The 20911-nt window shown below is 48.0% G+C and overlaps 1 protein-coding gene across 11 annotated transcripts in view; it reads right to left on the bottom strand.

Moving 5' to 3' along the window:
* LOC119950570 (transcription elongation regulator 1-like protein) overlaps positions 1 to 20911 on the bottom strand; it is a 924053-nt gene that overhangs the window by 147707 nt on the left and 755435 nt on the right. For all 11 annotated transcript variants that reach the window (XM_038773098.1, XM_038773095.1, XM_038773090.1 and 8 more), the window contains one exon: positions 4831 to 4920. In XM_038773098.1, the coding sequence (XP_038629026.1) occupies positions 4831 to 4920 (90 nt within the window). The remainder of the gene's footprint in view (positions 1 to 4830; positions 4921 to 20911) is intronic.

The following is a 20911-nucleotide window of genomic DNA, read 5'->3' as shown; positions in this document are numbered from 1 at the left end:
GTCCCGGAGGATTGGAGAATTGCTAATGTTGTCCCTTTCTTTAAGAAGGGTAGCAGGGATAATCCAGGGAATTATAGACCTGTGAGCTTGACGTCAGTGGTAGGCAAACTGTTGGAGAAGATACTGAGGGATAGGATCGATTCACATTTTGAAGAAAATAGACTTATCAGTGATAAGCAACATGGTTTTGTGCAGGGAAGGTCATGTCTTACAAACCTAATAGAATTCTTTGAGGAAGTGACAAAGTTAATTGATGGGGGAAGGGCAGTAGATGTCATATACATGGACTTCAGTAAAGCATTTGATAAAGTTTTATATGGCAGGTTGATGGAAAAAGTGAAGTCGTATGGGGTCCAGGGTGTACTAGCTAGATGGATAAAGAACTGGTTGGGCAACAGGAGACAGAGAGTAGTGGTGGAAGGGAGTGTCTCAAAATGGAGAAGGGTGACTAGTGGTGTTCCACAGGGATCCGTGCTCGGACCACTGTTGTTTGTGATATACATAAATGATCTGGACGAAGGTATAAGTGGTCTGATGAGCAAGTTTGCAGATGATACTAAGATTGGTGGAGATGCAGATAGCGAGGAGGACTGTCAGAGAATACAGCAAAATATCGATAGATTGGAGAGTTGGGCAGAGAAATGGCAGATGGACATCAATCCAGGCAAATGCGAGGTGATGCATTTTGGAAGATCTAACTCAAGAGCAGACTATATGGTCAATGGAAGAGTCCTGGGGAAAATTGATGTACAGAGAGATCTGGTAGTTCAGGTCCATTGTACCCTGAATGTGGCAACGCAGGTCGATAGAATGGTCAAGAAGGCATACAGCATGCTTGCCTTCATCGGACGGGGTATTGAGTACAAGAGTTGGCAGGTCATGTTACAGTTGTATAGGACTTTGGTTCGGCCACATTTGGAATACTGCGTGCAGTTCTGGTCGCCACATTACCAGAAGGATGTGGATGCCTTGGAGAGGTTGCAGAGGAGGTTTACCAGGATGTTGCCTGGTATGGAGGGTGCTAGCTATGAAGAAAGGTTGAGTAGATTAGGATTGTTTTCGTTGGAAAGACGGAGGTTGAGGGGGGACCTGATTGAGGTCTACAAAATTATGAGAGGTATGGACAGGGTGGATAGCAACAAACTTTTTCCAAGAGTGGGGGTGTCAATTACAAGGGGTCACAATTTCAAGGTAAGAGGGGGAAAGTTTAAGGGAGATGTGCGTGGAAAGTTTTTTACGCAGAGGGTGGTGGGTGCCTGGAATGCTTTGCCAGCGGAGGTGGGAGAGGCGGGCACCATAGCATCATTTAAGATGCATCTGGACACATATATGAACAGGAAGGGAACAGAGAGAAGTAGATCCTTGGAAAATAGGCAACAGGTTTAGATAAAGGATCTGGATCGGTGCAGGCTGGGAGGGCCGAAGGGCCTGTTCCTGTGCTGTAATTTTCTTTGTTCTTTGTTTTGCTCTTGTTAATTCCAGGGCATGAGATTATGTATGCTTCCCCACAAGTTTCCCATTAAAAATGAAAGAAAATGTTAGGGCTGCTGCATTCAAATGTGGGTGAAGTTTTAATGGAATAGTAACTCATAATTTTAAAAAAATATATAAATTTAGAGTACCCAATTATTTTTTCCAATTAAGGGGCAATTTAGCGTGGCCAATCCGCCTATCCTGCATATCTTTGTGTTGTGGGGGTAAAACCTACGTAGACACGGGGAGAACGTGCAAACTCCACACGGACAGTGACCCAGGGTCGGGATTCAAACCCAGGTCCTCAGCGCCGTAGGCACCAATGCTAACCACTGTGCCACCGTGCTGCCCTGTAACTCATAATTATGACCGATTAACCTTCTCTCTACATGAAAATTTTATTTTACAAATGTGAAGTCACATTCCTTTTGAATTAATTAGTACTGAAGATGTTAATATAAAATGACTTTTTTCTCACTGTCTCTTGTATCCTTCGCTTAGTCCCATGCTTCTTTCCTGCTCGTTGGGCTTGATTTTGTGTGGAGGACCGAATGGTGATGTCACGAGCAGGTGGCGGAATCTCCTCACTGAACTTCTCTGAACAGCAAATTAACAGCCCACACTGGATGCAGGGTGGGGGGGGGGGGGGGGGGGGGGGGGGGGGGGGGGGGGGGGGAAGAGGTTGGGGGGGGAGGGGGGGAGGTGGGTAGCTAGCCAATAACAGCTGGCAGGAGGGAACCACTGTCAGTGTATCACTGGAAAGCACCATTTTTAAAGGGCAGTCTGCAATCTTCAGGCAGCAGCTGCAGACAATAGGCCCATCAGAAGGAGTGGGGTGTAAGGGAACCTCTGGAGGAATGGATGCAGCCAAAGGAAGATCTATCCAAGAAATACCTTCCTGGAGGTTCTCCTGCAGACAGCAAGGGAACAGAGAGGGGTGCTGTTTCCAACTAATGGAAATATGAGGAGCTCAGCAAGTCCCACGTAGAAGGCATGGTTATATGGTGGCTAAGCAAGTCAATAGCTACAGGGTAGTCACAAGACCAGGAACACAACATATTCAATGACCTGGTCTGATCTAGAAAGGTGAATGGTGTTCATAAATGCAAACTGTCACGCCCAGCATGAATGAGAAATTGCCCATGAAATGTGAGGCCCACTCCTGGAAATATTTAGCAATCCAATCACGGAATCACATTTGATGTTGTACACGGTCTTGCATTTAATAAACATGGTTGATTGGGTGCGATCTGTACTTTGCCTGCTTCAAACAGCGGAATGGGCACATTGTTTGATATGATCTGCCAGTCTTTGAGATGTACGACTTACTTACCTAACATCACTGCTTACCTAACATCACGCTGAAATTCATATACCATGGGTGGGATTCTCCGTTGCCCAACGCCACTATCATAATCGGTGATTGGGAGGAGTATTCACCCCGACATCCAAATCGGGACTGGTGGCGACTTGACGCCAGTCAGCCATGCTCCGCCCCCCTCGGAAATGGCATAATTGTGCCACGAACCTTTGAAGGCCCTCCCACGATGCTCTGCCGCCGGCCGAGTTCCCTACCGCATGGTTGACGTGTGGTCTGGGCTTTTGAGAACCTGGCGTGGTGGCTGCGGACTGGGTCCAGTGCCATCACACTCAGCAGGGGGGGGGGCGGGAACTTCGGCGAGGGCTGATGGGACTGGTGGGAGGTGGCCAGGGGGTGGCCTGTGGGATCACACACATCCAGCGCTATGTTGTATGGCATGACCGCTGCAAGTCATTGGCTTGCACATGCACGGCCAGGGTTCCGGCTATTCTCTGGCCGTTTTTGGCGCAGGAGCCGGGAGTTTCACCCGGTGCCACTGCGAGCCCCTCACTGGTCCCAGAATCAGTGAGGGTTTGCCGCCAATTTTGGCATCGTAAAGCGCCCGCGAATTTTCCGTTTCAGCCGGCCCGTGGCCACTAAAATGGAGAATCCAGCTCCATAAGACATTTGTATGATCAGCATAACATCTTTTTAGCTTGACAGCAGCAGCTGATAGTGGTGAATACCACTTGTGTTGCTATTGCACAGTAGCAGCGTGAATAACTAACTTCACCCGTTGCTCATATTTTCTGAGATACCTTGCCCTTTCAGGGTTATCAGAGTTAGACTAGGCACCTTTCAGGGCCGCAAGTAATGGCCATGGGCCCACTTATGAGTTTGCGTGAAATACAATCGAAAATGATTGCATCAGCATAGCCATTATTCATCACTCTTTGTTAAATAATCCTCAGTGGGCTAAGAATTATGCATTACAACCAGTTTAAGTCTGTCAGTCAAGCTCGTCATGTGACATTTGCATGTACTGGAAGCTACATATATTAAGACTCAGGACCCTGTGCTTTGCAGACAGGAAGAACATGTACACACATTGCACCTGTTTCAGTGGAACAAAATAAGTGACAGCCTTACGCAGGGAATATCTTTGAGTCAAGGTGCTTGGGATTAATTTCAAACAACGCTTGGCAGTGAACTGTCAACATTTCCCATAGCAAGACTTCTATCAGTCAGACTCCACTTGTCAATCAATCAGTGCTCTCTTGACAGTATAAAGTAATTGTTTTTATTCTTGAAAAGTGTTGTGGTGAGTGCAAGACAAAAAGCTTCAACGTCTTTTTCCTAGCAATATGCTCAGTCAAAATAGGCACAACTCACATATGTGTCATGACTGAGTATAAGTGACATGCCAATGACATGCTACTGAAAATTATGTTTGTTTCGATGGCAATCAAGTGCTTGAATTCTATGTCGCTTTGAATAACAAATACAATTTTCTATATATCACTAATTTTGAAATAACTCAAAGGCCCTCCCGCGTGGTTTTCCCACGGCAGATGTAGCAAGCCATTGGCTGGCGGCGGGATCTTCCAGTCCTGTCGATTGTGTAGCTTGCCCACTCTGCCGCTAGGGAACTCACCTGGAGGGGTCAGCTTCCACAGAACAGGACGATCCCAGTGGCAGAATGGGCTGGAAAATCCCACTCAAACACTCTGAAATGATGACTGCTCATTGCGTTAAAAAAAATCCTAAAAAGAAACTAATTTATGACGGAGCTTGAAAGCATTGATACTGTTAAGAAGGTTCCCTTTTTTGTTTCCAATTGTTCCATGACCTTTGTAATTGAAGCTTTAGCTCTTTGCACTTCTCCTTGTGAGAATGTTTTAAAACAGCAAGAGGCTGCTGAGTTGAATTTTGGCTGCTTTTGTTTGCTCCAAAGAACATCTGTCCATTTATAAAATATTTACTTCCTCATTAAAGATTCATCTCACTTGTTGAAATACATTTCTGGGTATTTAATGTTGATAAAAATGAATAAATACCTGTTTACGCTCCTCGGAGTTTAGAAGGAGATAACGAGGGTCAAACACTATTTTGTGCAGCTCCTTTTCCCAAGTAGAAAATGCGGAGACCTGAATGAAGAAAGACATCAAAGTGGTTTATCTTCTGCCCAGCAGGGAGCTCCAGAATGATCTCACATTCCTGGAGCACTTGCATTGAATGCGTTCTTAACCTGTTCACTAGAATATGGCAGCAGGGTGACAGGTTCAGAAAAGGGCAGCGCATTTCGTATGGTGGATGAAACAGCCAGCCTGCATAAGGAAACTTCCTTTTGTGCTGGGAGGCATTTATGGATGATTGAAAGGTGCAGGGCCAACACAGAGATAGTGTCACGAGACCACAACTACTGCAAGGATGATGCAATGTCATATTGAGAATGAAATAAGAGCAAATAACTTCATTGCAAATCTGATCTGCTTTGAATCACAGTTCAGCCACGGTTACCTCTCGTGATAATTATTTAGAGAAGGTGATTTTATTGCACTGTTGTGAATTTATTTTTGCTAGGCAAGTAAAAAACAGCAGGCTCCCATAATAAACATAGAATTTGTTGAGCATTTATAACAGAGTTGATTTTACTGCACGTATGAGTTACTGGGGTTACTGGGTTATGGGGATAGAGTGGAGGTGTTAACCTTGGGTAGGGTGCTCTTTCCAGGAGCCGGTGCAGACTCGATAGGCCGAATGGCCTCCTTCTGCACTGTAAATTCTATGATCTATGATCTAAACATCAAACATATATTAATATATTATACACCTAAAGTCACTGTACCTGCTAAATATGAAAAAAATGAGCCAGTGGTCCTCATCATATCTTAATTTAGAGCAATGAATTTGCTGAATTCGCATAACATGTTGTAGCAACGAGCTACTGCAGGTTTCAATTCAGCAATGAAGCTCTGAAAATCTTCTTAGCTATTAACTTGCTATTAAAGTCAACGTCTCACAGATGGTGTTCTGGAGATGCGTCATATTGGACTTGAAGCACTAATTCTTGTTTCTCTCTCAGGTGCTGCCAGACCTGCAGGGCTTTTCCAGCACTTTGTTTATATCTCACAGATGGAGAGATGTATGAGCCAGATGGGGCCAGCAAGATGTCATCAGTTGCTCGGAATTCTACCACTTCCACATCCTATGAACATCAAACTACCACCACCCTGATCTGTTTCCCACTGGGTTGTCCACCACGAGGATGGCGCCGGAGCGAGGCGACTCTCTGCAAGCTCTCCCCAACAGATCCACTTTTAAGTTTATTTATACTCGTTCCAACCTTTTAAAAATTAATTCTAAAGCTAACATTATTACTAACCTCTCTCTTTTATCTTCTCTTGCAGGCTTGAAGATCCTCCGAGTCCCTTGGAGACCTTTTGACCCGACCCGACCTGACCTCCGTGACCTGGAAGAAGATCGGGCCCAAACCGGAAGTGAAGCCCCGACCTCGATTTGGAGCCGACCTGGGCCTCGGAGCTCCAAACCCGGCCTAACAACCGACGCCAGCCCCCGGATCGCCCGGCCTTGTCCCCGGAGCTCCCGACCCGACCCCCGACGGCAAGACACGGCTCAACGCGACCCCGAGAGACCCGCCCAGTGACCCGACCCGGAGAGGCCCGCCCAGCAACCCGACCTACCTGGTGATGGAAGAAAGAAAAATCCACATGGAGGCCCCACCGTGCCGACTTCAAGATCCGACCCCAGGAGCACCCAGGAAGGGTACAGACCATGGTACCTAGCCCAATCTGCCCCAGGAAGCCCCTGCCCACGACCCAGGACCCCAAAAACAACGGAGACCGCGCGCGAGAACCCAAACACGCTGCAAGGTATTCCCGCGCCCGCAGAATGCCGGGACCCATCCGGATCGCAAACTCACCCCCCCAGCAACCCCACTACCTCAACCAGTGCCCGGGGCCCTGCCAGACGCGACCCCGGAAATGTAAACAGCGCCCTGGACCTCGCTAGCGCCCTGGACCCCGCCAGCGCCCTGGACCCCGCCAGATGCAACCACCTACCTTCCACAAGGGCGGACGTCTCCCATCGGATCCCAGGATCATGCAGCAGCAGCTGCCGACCGAGAAAGCGAGGGAAACGCAGCGGTCTGCAGGTTAGACTGAAGGAACGCGGTTTCAAGACCCCTCTCCCCAGCATACTCCTGGCAAACGTCCAAGCAATTGAAAACAAGCTGGATGAACTTAACGCCAGACTTACCTCTCAGAGGGAAGTAAGTGACTGCTGTGTGCTCTGTTTCACAGAGACATTGCTCACCCCCGCCTCACCGGACTGTGCCATACAACCTGAAGGCTTCTCTATTCACCGGGCGGACCACAAGGCATCTTCAGGCAAAGCGAAGGGTGGAGGGGTTTGCCTCCTCATCAACTCCTCCTGGTGCTTGGATGTGGTGACCCTGGCGACCTACTGCTCCCCAGACCTGGAATACTTGACCGTAAAGTGCCGCCCATACTATCTTCCACGTGAGTTCACTTCAGCCATTATCACAGCGGTCTACATCCCACCCCAGGCAGAAGTGAGGAAGGCACTGGATAAGTACACAGTCATAAACAACTATGAAACAGAACACCCGGAGGCCTTGTTCATTGCGACCGGAGACTTCAACAAAGCCAACCTCAAGAGTGTACTGCCAAAATTCCACCAGCACATCTCCTGTCCCACCAGGGGCGACAACACTCTTGACCACTGCTACTCAAAAATCAAGGGCGCCTACCGTTCCATCCCCCGACCGCACTTTGGGAAATCAGACCATAAGACTGTGCTCCTTCTCCCGGCTTACAAGCAGAAACTCAAGCGGGAGAATCCAGCTAAGAAGGTTGTGCAGTGCTGGTCCGAGGAGACAGAAGAGCTCTTACGTGACTGCTTGGAGACAGTGGACTGGTCCATATTTAAGAACTCAGCGACTAACTTAAATGAGTATGTCACCACCGTCACAGGCTTCATCAGCAAATGTGTGGACGACTGCGTGCCAAAGAAAGCAGTACGTATGTTCCCCAACCAGAAACCATGGCTCAACAGCAAGATTGACTCCCTACTGAAGGACAGATCTGAGGCGTTCAAGGCAGACGACCCTGTCCTATACAAGAAATCCAGGTACGACCTCCGCAAAGCCATCCGAGATGCCAAGAGAGAATGTCAAACTAAGCTAGAGTCACAAACAGACTCTCGGCAGTTGTGGCAAGGACTAAACAACATAACGGGCTACAAAGCGAAGCCGAGCAGTATCTCTGGCAGCAGCGCACCCCTCCCCGATGAACTTAATGCATTCTATGCTCGGTTTGAGCAGGTAACCAACAATCCGCTATCGAGTGCCCCAGCAACCCATAATTCACCCATACCCACCATCCCAGTTTCCGAAGTCAGATCGGCCTTCCTGAAAGTGAACCCACGGAAGGCGATGGGCCCGGACGGGATCCCTGGTCGTGCACTCAGAGCCTGCGCATACAAGCTGGCAGTGGTATTCACAGACATCTTTAACCTATCCCTACTCCACTCCGAGGTCCCCACCTGCTTCAAGAAGACCACCATCATACCGGTACCAAAGAAGAACCAGGCAACGTGCCTCAATGACTACCGCCCGGTGGCCCTGACGTCAGTTGTAATGAAGTGCTTCGAGAGGCTGATCATGAAGCGCATCACCTCCATACTCCCAGAACGCCTTGACCCACTTCAATTCGCATACCGTCGCAACCGGTCCACATCAGACGCCATTTCCCTGGCCCTACACTCATCCCTAGAGCATCTCGAAAACAAGGACTCCTACATCAGACTCCTATTTATCGACTACAGCTCCGCCTTCAACACAATAATCCCAGCCAAGCTCATATCAAAGCTCCAAAACCTAGGACTTGGCTCTCCACTCTGCAACTGGATCCTTGACTTTCTGACCAACATACCACAGTCAGTAAGAATGAACACCAACACCTCCTCCACAGTAGTCCTCAATACCGGTGCCCCGCAAGGCTGCGTACTTAGCCCCCTACTCTACTTCCTGTACACACACGACTGCATGGCAAAATTTGGTTCCAACTCCATCTACAAGTTTGCTGACGATACGACCATAGTGGGCCGGATCTCGAATAACGACGAGTCCGAATACAGGAGGGAGATAGAGAACCTAACGGAGTGGTGTAACGACAACAATCTCTCCCTCAATGCCAGCAAAACTAAAGAGCTGGTCATCGACTTCAGGAAGCAAAGTACTGTACACACCCTTGTCAGCATCAACGGAGCCGAGGTAGAGATGGTGAGCAGTTTCAAATTCCTAGGGGTGTACATCACCAAAAATCTATCCTGGTCCACTCACGTCGACGCTATCACCAAGAAAGCACAACAGCGCCTATACTTCCTCAGGAAACTAAGGAAATTCGGCATGTCCACATTAACCCTTACCAACTTTTACAGATGCACTATAGAGAGCATCCTATCGGGCTGCATCACAGCCTGGTATGGCAGCTGCTCGGCCCAGGACCGCAAGGAACTTCAGAGAGTCGTGAATACCGCCCAGTCCATCACATGAACCTGCCTCCCATCCATTGATTCCATCTACACCTCCCGCTGCCGGGGGAAAGCAGGCAGCATAATCAAGGATCCCTCCCACCTGGCTTACTCACTTTTCCAACTTCTTCTATCGGGCAGGAGATTCAGAAGTCTGAGAACACGGACGAACAGACTCAAAAACAGCTTCTTCCCCACTGTCACCAGACTCCTAAATGACCCTCTTATGGACTGACCTCATTAACACTACACCCATGTATGCTTCATCCGATGCCAATGCTTATGTAGTTACATTGTATATATTGTGTTGCCCTATTATGTATTCTCATGTATTTTCTTGTATTTTCTTGAATTTTGTTTAATTCCCTTTTCTTCCCATGTACTGAATGATCTGTTGAGCTGCTTGCAGAAAAATACTTTTCACTGTACCTCGGTACACGTGACAATAAACAAATCCAATCCAATCCAATCCAATCCAAACCAGAGTCTTGACGACAGAAAACTTCAGCTAACATCAATACAATTAGCTTACTTATAAGACCATAAGTCATAGGAGCAGAATTAGGCCATTCGGCCCGTCGAGTCTGTTCTGCCATTCAATCATAGCTGATATGTTCCTCATCCCTATTCTCCTGCCTTTTCCCCATAACCTCTTATCCTTATTAATCAAGAGAATCTTCAAAGAATTGTAGTAGGTTTGTCAAGCATGATTTCTCTTTCGTAAATCCATGCTGACTTTGTCTGATTATACCATTGCTTTCCAGGGACTCGGGTTCGATTCCCGGCTTGGGTCACAGTCTGTGCGGAGTCTCTACGTTCTCCCCGTGTCTGCGTGGGTTTCATCTGGGCGCTCTGGTTTCCTCCCACAAGTCCTGAAAGATGTGCTTGTTTGGTGAATTGGACATTCTGAATTCTCTCTCAGTGTACCTGAACAGGTGCTGGAGTGTGGCGACAAAGGGATTTTCACAGTAACTTCATTGCAGTGTTCATGTAAGCCTACTTATGACAATAATAAAACTTATTATTATTATTAATGTAAGCCTACTTGTGACACTAATAAAGATTATTATTAGTATTAATAAATGCTGTACTATAAAATCCTAGATAATGGACTCTAGCAACGTCCCTACCACCGACTTTAGGCTCACTGGTCTATACTTCCCTGTTTTCTCTTCCCCTTTCTTTTTGAATAGCAGTGTTACATTAGCTACCCCCCCAATCTGAAAGAAACTTTCCAGAGTCCAAAGAATTTTGGAAGATGATCAGTACTTCCTTAAGTACTCTGGGCTGAGGATTATCAGGCCCTGGGTATTTAGCTGCCTTCGAACCCATTGATTTCTCCAAAACCATGGGTGGGATTCTCCAGTATCTGGTGGGCGGGCCGTACCAGCTCCAAAGAATGGCGTGAACCACTCCGGCGTCGGGCCGCCTGAAGGGTGCGGAATCCTCCGCACCTTCGGGGGCTAGGCCGGTGCTGGAGTGGTTGGCGTCGCGGCGCCGAAGGGCGCGAGTTGGCGCATGCACAGGAGCGCCAGCGTGTTCCCAGAACCGCTGACGTGATTCCTGCGCATGCGCAGGGGCTTTCTTCTCCGCGCCGGCCATGGCGGAGCTTTACAGCGGCCGGCGAGGAGGGACAGAGTACCCCCATGGCACAGGCCCACCCCCAGATCGTTGGGCCCCAATCATGGGCCAGGCCACGTGGGGGCCCCCAGGGACCAGATCCCCCCATGCGCCCCCACCCCCCACCCCCGAGGACTCAGGCTGCCCGCAGATCCAGGTCCCGCCGGTACAAACCTTGTGTAATTTACGCCAGCGGGACTAGCTAAAAACGGGCGGCTGCTCGGCCCATCGCGGAGCTGAGAATCGCTGGGGGGGGGGGGGGGGGGGGTGGTGCTGCCAACAGCCCCTGACCGGCGCGCCGCGATTACTGCCCCCGTCAAAAAAACGGCGCTGGAGAATTCGGCAGCCGGTGTCGGGGCGACATTCATGTTGCCCCCTGGTGATTCTCCGGCCTGGTGGGCGGTCGGAGAATTCCTCCCCATGTCTTTACTGATACTAATTTCCCTCAGCTCCCCACTGAAACTTGTGTTTCTCAGAACTTCCTGTACAAGTCATGCTTTCCTTTGTGAAGACAGAAGCAAAGTAAGAATTTAGTTCCTCAACCACTTTTGTGATCCCATTATGAATTCCCTATTAGGCTTATTTAAATATGGGCGGCCATCTTGATGCCACTTTCACCCGGTGCCCTGGTGTCAACAGCTGCACCAGTGAAGTCTCCACCGGGCACCGATTAGTACTGGTCTCTACAAGCGAAGACCAGTAGTGATACCTAACGGTAGTCTCGGAGATGACACTTAGTGCGGTAGTTTCGGAGCTGACACTTAATGCAGGACATGTTTTTTTCCCGGATCAGACATTAAACTAGTCCCACCTGTTCTTTCAGCTAGAACCAATAAATTTTTTTTCTCAAGAAGTGCAGGGGAGTTCTTCCATACATCCTGTCCCACATTCAGATTTAATCAACAACAGCATAAAATTAGTCATACATCTTATTGCTGTTTCAGGGATCTCATTCATTAATTTACAAAACAAGACTGATCTCCCTTCAAAAGTAATTCAAACTAATTTACATGAGAAGGGAGTTACTAACTAAGGGTCCTAACTTTGTCAGAGTGGCAATCAGCATCAGATTGCACAATTGCACAATAAATTTCTTCCATGCCTGTCTCGCCTGACCTTCTGACTCAGACCGGGTGAGATCCAGGCAGTGCAGCACTCCTCGAGGCTCCGCATCAAAGTCCAGCTCTATTGAATTGAAGAAGGACAAGGCCCGTTTTACGGCACCGGCTGTGGTAAATAAGTTAAGTTTAAAGGTCCATTGAAATTGATAGGCCAGGGAGAAGGTAATTGTGTAAGGTGAGTCAATGGGATTTGGGGGGCTTGGGGAGTATCGGAGGTGTGGTGGGAAGGGGGAATTGGAGATCGGTGGGTGGGGGGGAGGGGAATGTTGTGGGAGTGCCTTGTAAAGGGTCAGCCTTCACAGTGCTGAGAATATGCAGCTAGTCACGTGGCTTGCAATTCCATATTTTCCTGACGTCTCTCTCTGCGGACTCCCAAGAGTCCCTGGTAATGTGCGTGCCTGGCATAATGATTAAAACTAGTTTGCCCAATACTTCAGCAGTTTTAGGAGCAGTGGTCAGCGATGCATTTGGATTCTCACTCTGCCACCTGAAGTGGATCAAGGAATGTTGGATCTATAAAGTTTAATTCCAAAGCCTTATTAATTTGCAAATGGCTCAAGTTGTTGATACTAACATTTTTCAGTGTTACAATTTTGCATTTATCCATTAATGAGGCAATAGCACTCAGTACAATTCTATCCCAATCACTAAGTCATGCAACTCAAACAGGATAAACTAGCAAACAACGTTAAGCATGAACAGGACCGAGTAGCTTGGGCTTCACGAGGCAAGTTGCTCAGGCCTACAGAAAAAATAGTTATGGCCTAATATTACACCTAAGAGGGTGAAAACTTCCAAATCAAAAGACCAATTAAAGCTGGCTTCACGAGCACAGAATCACATTTTCTGCCAGTAGGATATGGGCTGACTACGTTTTAATGTTCACCGTGGTAAATTCATCAAAAACTTCATAGCTGAGGCTGTTTCCAAAATTATGCAATTTGCGAATGTGCTCTCCTGCAGGGAAAAAGGCCCATTTTAATAACTCTGTGTTATGAAATAGTAGGATGCTTTTAAAATGAATGTATTGTTTTTTTGCCCAAGTAAAATCAAACTGTCATGTATTTTGTCAAACCATGTCTGAGCGGCCAGTTTATATGTTACGAAACCCTACTGATGTTTTGTGTGAGAGAGTTCCAACCTGAAACACTGGATTCGCGTGGTGTATTTATTTTTGGATATATGAGAAACTCTGCCGAGAACTCAAACCTTTCTTTCATTAAACAACAATAAAAGTATTTAATCAAGTAGAAAAAAGATAATGAAACACTACAAAGAACATTCTTATACTGCGGCATATTAACAGTAAGCACTTAGTCCCTCAAAGGCTGGAAACCCAAAAGCATCTGTTTCCCCGATAATCCCAAACTCTACTGAGATTCCATAATTCCCCAAACAGCGACCATAAATCTATTGGTTAAATCTAGCCAGTGACTATCACACTGTACAGTCTACATGACCAGGATTTGGGAATCGTCTTTGGTTCACTGAAGAAAATTATCTTTTACACAAACTGGGGTCTGCATTCAGCACTTCATCTCTAGCTGAACTGTTTCCTGAGGTTAGCTGCCTCTCTCTCTTGCTGTTGCTTCTTTAAAACCTCATCTGTGCCTAGCGTGCCTCCTGACTCACAGCACTCTGACTACTAAATGTATCAATTGCAAAGAGCACCCTGTTCCCTATTCTTTCCTGTTTCTTCCTTTCTCTTAGTCGCTGCTGAAATAACCCTCACGAGACCCACAGGGACATCCCAATTGATCTTCCCGTGGGATCATGGAATTCAAGCTCCCATACTAGTGGGCAGAGGTCCACCAGCTGGGGCTTGTAAAATCGCCTTATAAAAATTAGCCTGGACTAGGACCAGTGTGATCGATAGTCCCGGTTGGAACCTTTGGACTGTAAGCTGTGTTGTGGTCTTTAATTTTGTTGTTAAATTAATCTTCGTTTGAATTTATCTTCTCAGGCATCTTGAGCTTTTACAGTTTCCCAGACATGGTTTACAAAATGCACGGCAGTTTGATTTTGCTTGTGTAATAAACAATACATTCACTTTAATAGCATCCTACCATTTGGTGACATCTGTAAACCCATAGCTAAAACACAATATGTGAATCAATATGTGACTTGAATAAAGGTATTTCTTTTTATAAACAAGAACAGTCCCCTTCTTTCTTAAAACAAAGCAATCTGAGAGAGTAAGAGTAAACCTCGCAGTAGTAGGATGTTTCTTCCTTGTTAGGTGCATCACATGCCGTTTGAGGATACTTCAGTTTGCTTGGTAAGAAGATTGATCAGATCATATAAAATATCGGAAATGCAGCTATCCATTTTGCAAATGTTTAACACCTATTAATCAATACACATCAATTGAGGAAAACTCAAATCACTTTTAACATTAATCATGGGTGGAATTCTCTGACCCCCCCACAGGGTCGGGAATCGCCCAGGGCCGGCGTAAATCCCTCCCCCACTGTGGCCGGAATTCTCCGCCACCCGGGAATCGGCTGGAGCGGGAATCACGCCCCGCTGATCGGCGTGCTCCCCCCGCGGCGATTCTCCGGCCCGCGATGGGCCGAAGTCCCGCCATTGACAGGCCAATCCCGCCGACGTGGTTTAAGCCACCTCTGGTGCCGGCAGGATTGGCGGCGCAAGCGGGCCCCGGGCGATCGGACCCCGGGGGGTGCCCCCATGGTGGCCTGGCCCACGATCGGGGCCCACCGATCGGCGAACGGGCCAGTGTCATGGGGGCACTCTTTTTCATCCGCCGCCGCCACGGCATCCACCATGGTGAAGGCGGAAGAGACCCCCCTACCCCGCATACGCCGGTGGTGACGTCAGCGGCCGCTGACGCACAGGCGCATGCGCAGACTGGCGAAGGCCTTTCGGCCAGCCCCGACGCCGGGCAGCCAGTTTTGGCGCCATCGGCGGAGCGGAAACCACTCCGGCGCAGACCTAGCCCCAAAAGGTGCGGAGAATTCCGCACCTTTGGGGAGGCCAGACGCCGGAGTGGTTGGTGCCACTCCGCTACGCCGGGACCCCCCGCCCGGCCAGGTAGGGGAGAATCCCGGCCCATGTTTCTCAAGAATATCTATGTTCACATCTAAATAAAGCAAATTGAAACATACAAAAAATACGTACAGTTGCATTCTCAGTTGATAAACTGAACTTTCCAATACTACAATGGTGTCTCCAAAAGACTATTATTTCAATGTCCCCTTGTCTTGCTACAAAATATTACCGACTGTTTTAAATCAATGATGGAACTCCTTTTAAGGCATGTTTTTCTTTTCACTTTTTGGGTCTCTCAACAACATTAATCTTCTTCCAAAGCTTGTCAATAAGTAAGTGAGAGTTCAGCTAGATTGACGCTCCCAATTATTTCCCTTTCATCTCTGTATCTGATTGACTCCACTTGGCACCGACAATGAGTGAAGTACTCCAGACACAAACCTGTGTCCTACCTCTCCATGGGCAGTATGTTGGATGCCTAATTATTTTGCCACTCCCGTGATTATTAAAATAAATTTACATGTATATACTGTGAGTTAATTCTGTCATCTAACTCACCCAAGGGTGAGGTTCCATTGAGAATTGGGTCTGCTCTGTTGTAGTCCTATCTCCAACACCACCGCACACCACTCTCCCACCACATTGATCATAACTCTTCGCTAGGAGATATGTATGATCAGACATGTTTACAGTAAGTTTCAATTTCTTGGTAATTTGAAACCTATTTTAAAGTTTAGTTCAAAACTTCCATTAAAGTTTTCTGGGTCCAACAACAACATTCTTCATGTAGCTATCATCAATTGCCATAAAAACCCATTTGGTTCACTAATCTCCTTTGGAGAAGGAAATCTGCCATCCTTACCCTGGCCTGGAGACATGTGACTCCAGCCACTTACCAATGTGGTTGTCTCTGAACTGCCCTCCGAAATGGCCCAGCAAGCCACTCAGTTCACGGGCAATTGGGGATGGGCAACGAATGTTGGCCTTGCTATCGACACATCTCATGAAAGAATGAAGCATATAAGAAATGAGAAAAAAGGCTATCATTTTCATCAGGCCTGTCCTGTCCAGTCAATAGTCATAACGATTAAACCCAACAGTTCAAGATTTCTGAGAGGTTGCCGGGTAACAACAGTCAGCCTTTACACAACACTTTTAATATAGTAAAATGTTCCAAGGTGCTTCACAGCAAACAAAAGTTCACAGCAAACTAGGTAAGGAAATGTTAGGGCAGATGATCAAAGGATTTGTCAAAGAGGCTCATTTTAAAACGGCTCCTAAAGGACGGAAGTAAGATGGAGAGGTGAATAAACCGAAGGAGGCAATTCCAGAGGGCCTAGTTAACTGAAGAAATGGTTGTCATTGTGGAATTAAATAAAATCAGTGATGCCATGCAGACTAGAATTGGGGGAATGCAGATATATCAGAGGGTGGTGGGGGTGGAGGGAGTGAGCAATTCAGGCCCTGGAGAGGTTTTCAAACATGGATAAAAATTGTAAGATTGACACATTGTTCAACCAGGAAGCCACTGTCAGTCAGTGTGCAAAAGAGAGATGGGTGAATGGGAGAAGGTGAGATAAGATATGGACAGCAGAGTATAGACTATGTTTCAGTTTATGTAGTGTAGAATATGGGAGGCCTGCCAAGAGCGCAAAGGAATAGTCAAATTGAGAGGTAACAAGGGGATGTATAAGGGTTTCAGTAGAATATGAGTTGAGGCAGGGCACTTACAAAGGTGTAAGTAGGAGGCCTTGCTAACGGAGTGGACACATAGTCAGCAGCTCAGTTTGGGATCAAGTATGACCCACCAAGCTGGCAAACAGTCAGGTTTCGTCTCAGATGGTTGCGAAGGGGCAGGATAGATTGTTGGCTGGGAGGGGAATCTATGGCAAGGAACTGAAGACAATCCTATTAGGGCAGCACGGTAGCATTGGGGATAGCACAATTTCTTCACAGCTCCAGGGTCCCAGGTTCAATTCCGGCTTGAGTCACTGTCTGTGCGGAGTCTGCACATCCTCCCCGTGTGTGCGTGGGTTTCCTCCGGGTGCCCCGGTTTCCTCCCACAGTCCAAAGATGTGTAGGTTAGGTAGATTGGCCATGATAAATTGCCCTTAGTGTCCAAAATTGCCCTCAGTGTTGGGTGGGGTTACTGGGTTATGGAGATAGGGTGGAGATGTTGACCTTGGGTAGGGTGCTCTTTCCAAAAGCCGGTGCAGACTCAGTGGGCTGACTGGCCTCCTTTTGCACTGTAAATTCTATAATTCTATGATCTATTATTTAATTGGGAGAAATTTGAGTGTTGCATCAGCAATATGACAAATTACTCTCAGTAGCAGGATAGAGAGTGACAGGGCAGAGAGAGAGAGAGGCAGCAGTGATGTAGTCAACATCATACATGTAAAATCTGACCTTATGTTTTCACATGATGTTGCAGAGGGGCAGAATGTAAATGAAAAAATAGGAGGGGGGTCAAGATTTGAACCTGGTGAGCTCCAGATCTGATAGTTTCTGGGGAGGAAGAGAAGCGACTGCAGGTAATTCTCTGGTTACAACTGGATGGAACCAACAGAATGGAACCAGAAGATTCACGTGGATGACGGAATATGGAGGAGGAGGATGTGTGAACAGTATCAAGGGCTGCAGGTGGGTCAAGAAGTGCAAGGAAGAATAGTTTACCATATTCACAGTCACATAGGATGTCCTTTGTGACTTTGATAAGGGGTGTTTCAGGACTGCAGCTGGTAACAAATCATGATCACTTTGATTCAATCATGGAGATACAGGAATTCTGAGCAGAAATTTTGGGTGAAAAAACACATTTAAGGACTTTGGAGATTATGGAAGGTTAGCTGGCAAAGGGGAGGAGTCATTGGTGTATTTTTTAAATGAGGAATTTATGACAGGAGGGCTGAATAGCTGAGATGTGAGAAATGAAAGTCGGAATGATGACAGGAGAGAGGGATTTAGGAGGGCATTACGAGAAAAGAAGAAGTAAAAGGAGAAAAAAGGCAGAATAGAAGTGATAGCCTGAAGTCAAGCGTGGCAGATAAAACAAGGAATTTACATAAGCATGGTTACATAGCAAAATTAGTTTAGGTATGTGTAAATAACGAGCAATAGGAGGAAGACAAAGGAATTAATGCAGAGGCAAGGCCAGAGATGTGTTGGTGAGATAAAGTTGGCACTGGGAAGGTGGAATTCGCTTGGACCAGGTTTGGAATGAGGTCTGAGGGGCGAGTGAGTTCAGAAGGTATATGAAGTGAATAGAACTATGGGGCACAATGCTGGAGGTATTTCTGTGGGAATGAAATCTAGAAGGTGTGCAGAATCACAGAATTGTTGCAGTGCCGACGGATTTGTCAAAGAGGTTCATTTTTAAAAGGCTATGGTCCATCAGGTCTCCATCGGCTCTCCGAGTGTCATTCCCCTGCTTTCTCCTCGTAACGCCGCATTGTTGTTCCTGTTCAGATTACAGTTTCACTCCCTTTTGATTGCTTCAATTGAACCTGCCTCCACCACACTCTCAGGCAGTGTGAGAGAGGAATTGTGACCAATAAAAGAAAAATTCTGGAAAATTATTTTCTGATTCCTATGCTGAGTTAGCAGGTTCAGAAAGCAGTGGGGGATTTCCCATGATTTGTGTTTAAAATAATAACGGGAATTCAAAGGGGGGTTAATAAGGGATCACAGCACAAAGAGACATTAGGGGCGGGATCTACCGGCTGTGTCACACTTGAACAGAAGCCCCCCCCCGCCTTGGGGGATCTACCCAAATCCTGCGAGGTGTCGAGATCAGGAACCCGGCCACAATGAGCGTGGCCAAGCCCCGCTCCCGTATATAGACCTACACACCCGGGATCTACCGGCCTCCCGCATCCAATGGCCTCCCCAGGGAATTCGCAGCCGGCAACATTCAGTACCGGTCCACACAAACGTGGACCAGGAGGAGTGGCACCAGGGGATCGCCCAGGCCATTGGAGGTCCCTGGGTGTTCAGGGATAGGGCAGGATGGCCGGCTGGTCTTCCCCTGGAACATAGGAATCTTGGCACTGCCCGGCTGCCACCTTGGCACTACCACCCTGGAATTGCCAGGTGCCAGTGCAAGTGTGCCTAGGTGCCAGGTGAGCAATGCAAAGGTGAAGGTTCGAACAGAGCCACGCATATATAAGGAGGGGGGAGAGGGGTGCAGGGCAGGTAAGAATGGGCCTCGGAAGTTCGGGAAGGTGATAGGTGGGGGTCAGGAAATGGAGGGACGTGTAACGGGGTGTGTCGGGGCCTGAAGAGACCCCATAGCGGGGTGTCCTAACTTGGTGGGTTGTGGGGTAATGTCCATGTGTGTGGGGGCGACATTGCCCATGGGTGGGGATACAGATGACCCACAAGCTCACTTAGAGATCAGCACACACTATCAAAATGGTAGCCCAATCTCTCAGTTCAGCTCCCAGTGCTGAAAAAATTCTACACAGTAAGAAGTCTTACAACACCAGGTTAAAGTCCAACAGGTTTGTTTCAAACACTAGCTTTCGGAGCACTGCTGCTTCCTCAGGTGAAGGAGGAAGGAGCAGTGCTCCAAAAGTTAGTGTTTGAAACAAACCTGTTGGACTTTAACCTGGTGTTGTAAGACTTCTTACTGTGCTCATCCCAGTCCAATGCCGGCATCTCCACATCATGGCTACCATCGACACCGGAAAAATTCTAAGTCTGCGCGAAATTGGTGAGAAGCTCCCCAGTGTCCAAAAAAGTGACTTAAGGTGCGATTTAATGGAAGGTTTCTAATTGTGGTATCGAGCGGGAACTACAGCGAGCTTCCTGACGCTTGGCCTGGTGAGGCCATCACTGCTATAAAACATTATTTGGACCACTTAACGAGACCCTGCAGGCTTCTCATCGCAATGACTATCTCGCCGGCTGTTTCACCGGGACTGTGCTCAGCCAGCCTCCCCTGCTAACAAGGTACAGTAGCACTAAAAACGTTCCTGCACTCAGCTCGGAGATGACCATCTCCGTGATTTGGGGATGCAGACCTAGTCAGACTGTTGACGCGGTGGAGGTCAGACAGGATGCCCTGGTGGAGGTCAGCCACAGGACAGCCAGTGCCACCTGGGAGGAAGTGGCAGCGACAGTCAGCTTGGGGAGCGTGATCAGGAGGATCAGCACCCAGTGCTGTAAGAAGATCAATGACCTCCACCATGAGGTATGGGGGGGTTGCCCCCCCCCCCCACCAACCTACACGAGGATACGCCTGGCACTGACCCTGACCAGCACCGTTCCATGCCCTGGCCCACCCATGTCCAGTAGTGCCGCCCACACCGCCACCCGCATACTCCCCATTCCCCCCAAACTCCCCATCCTCTCACTACTCCCCATCTCCCCCATACTCCTCATTCCATCCCCTGTTACACCTCACCCACATACTACCCACCCCCATAACCCCTACCCCCCGTACACCCTTCTTCAACCCCCTCCCCCAAAGACCATCTTGAACAATGTGTGCAGCTCACAATGCCTCCTTGTGTTCCCACAGGAGAAGTTGGCCCACACAGATGGGAGAGGGCCCAATGGGCAGCAGGGTGCTGACATCAGAGTCCTCAGCCCCTCCGAGGAATTGGTCCAGGAAGTCCCGGGGATGGCCAACAACAGATCTGGCACTGAAATAGAGCTTGCCATATGGCGCAGAGGATACACCCGCCCCCACCCAGATGACCGGTCACACGTGAATTGTTAACTGCATACAGAGTGATCCATCCCTCCCACTGACCACATGTCAATTCTCCCGCAGGATCTTCACCCGACGGTTGGTTTCCACGCCCCC

This window comes from Scyliorhinus canicula, chromosome 16, assembly GCF_902713615.1.
Source record: "Scyliorhinus canicula chromosome 16, sScyCan1.1, whole genome shotgun sequence".
Lineage (NCBI taxonomy): Eukaryota > Metazoa > Chordata > Chondrichthyes > Carcharhiniformes > Scyliorhinidae > Scyliorhinus > Scyliorhinus canicula.
Note: the sequence above shows the minus strand (reverse complement) of the source record. Positions and strands in the feature narration are given on the sequence as shown.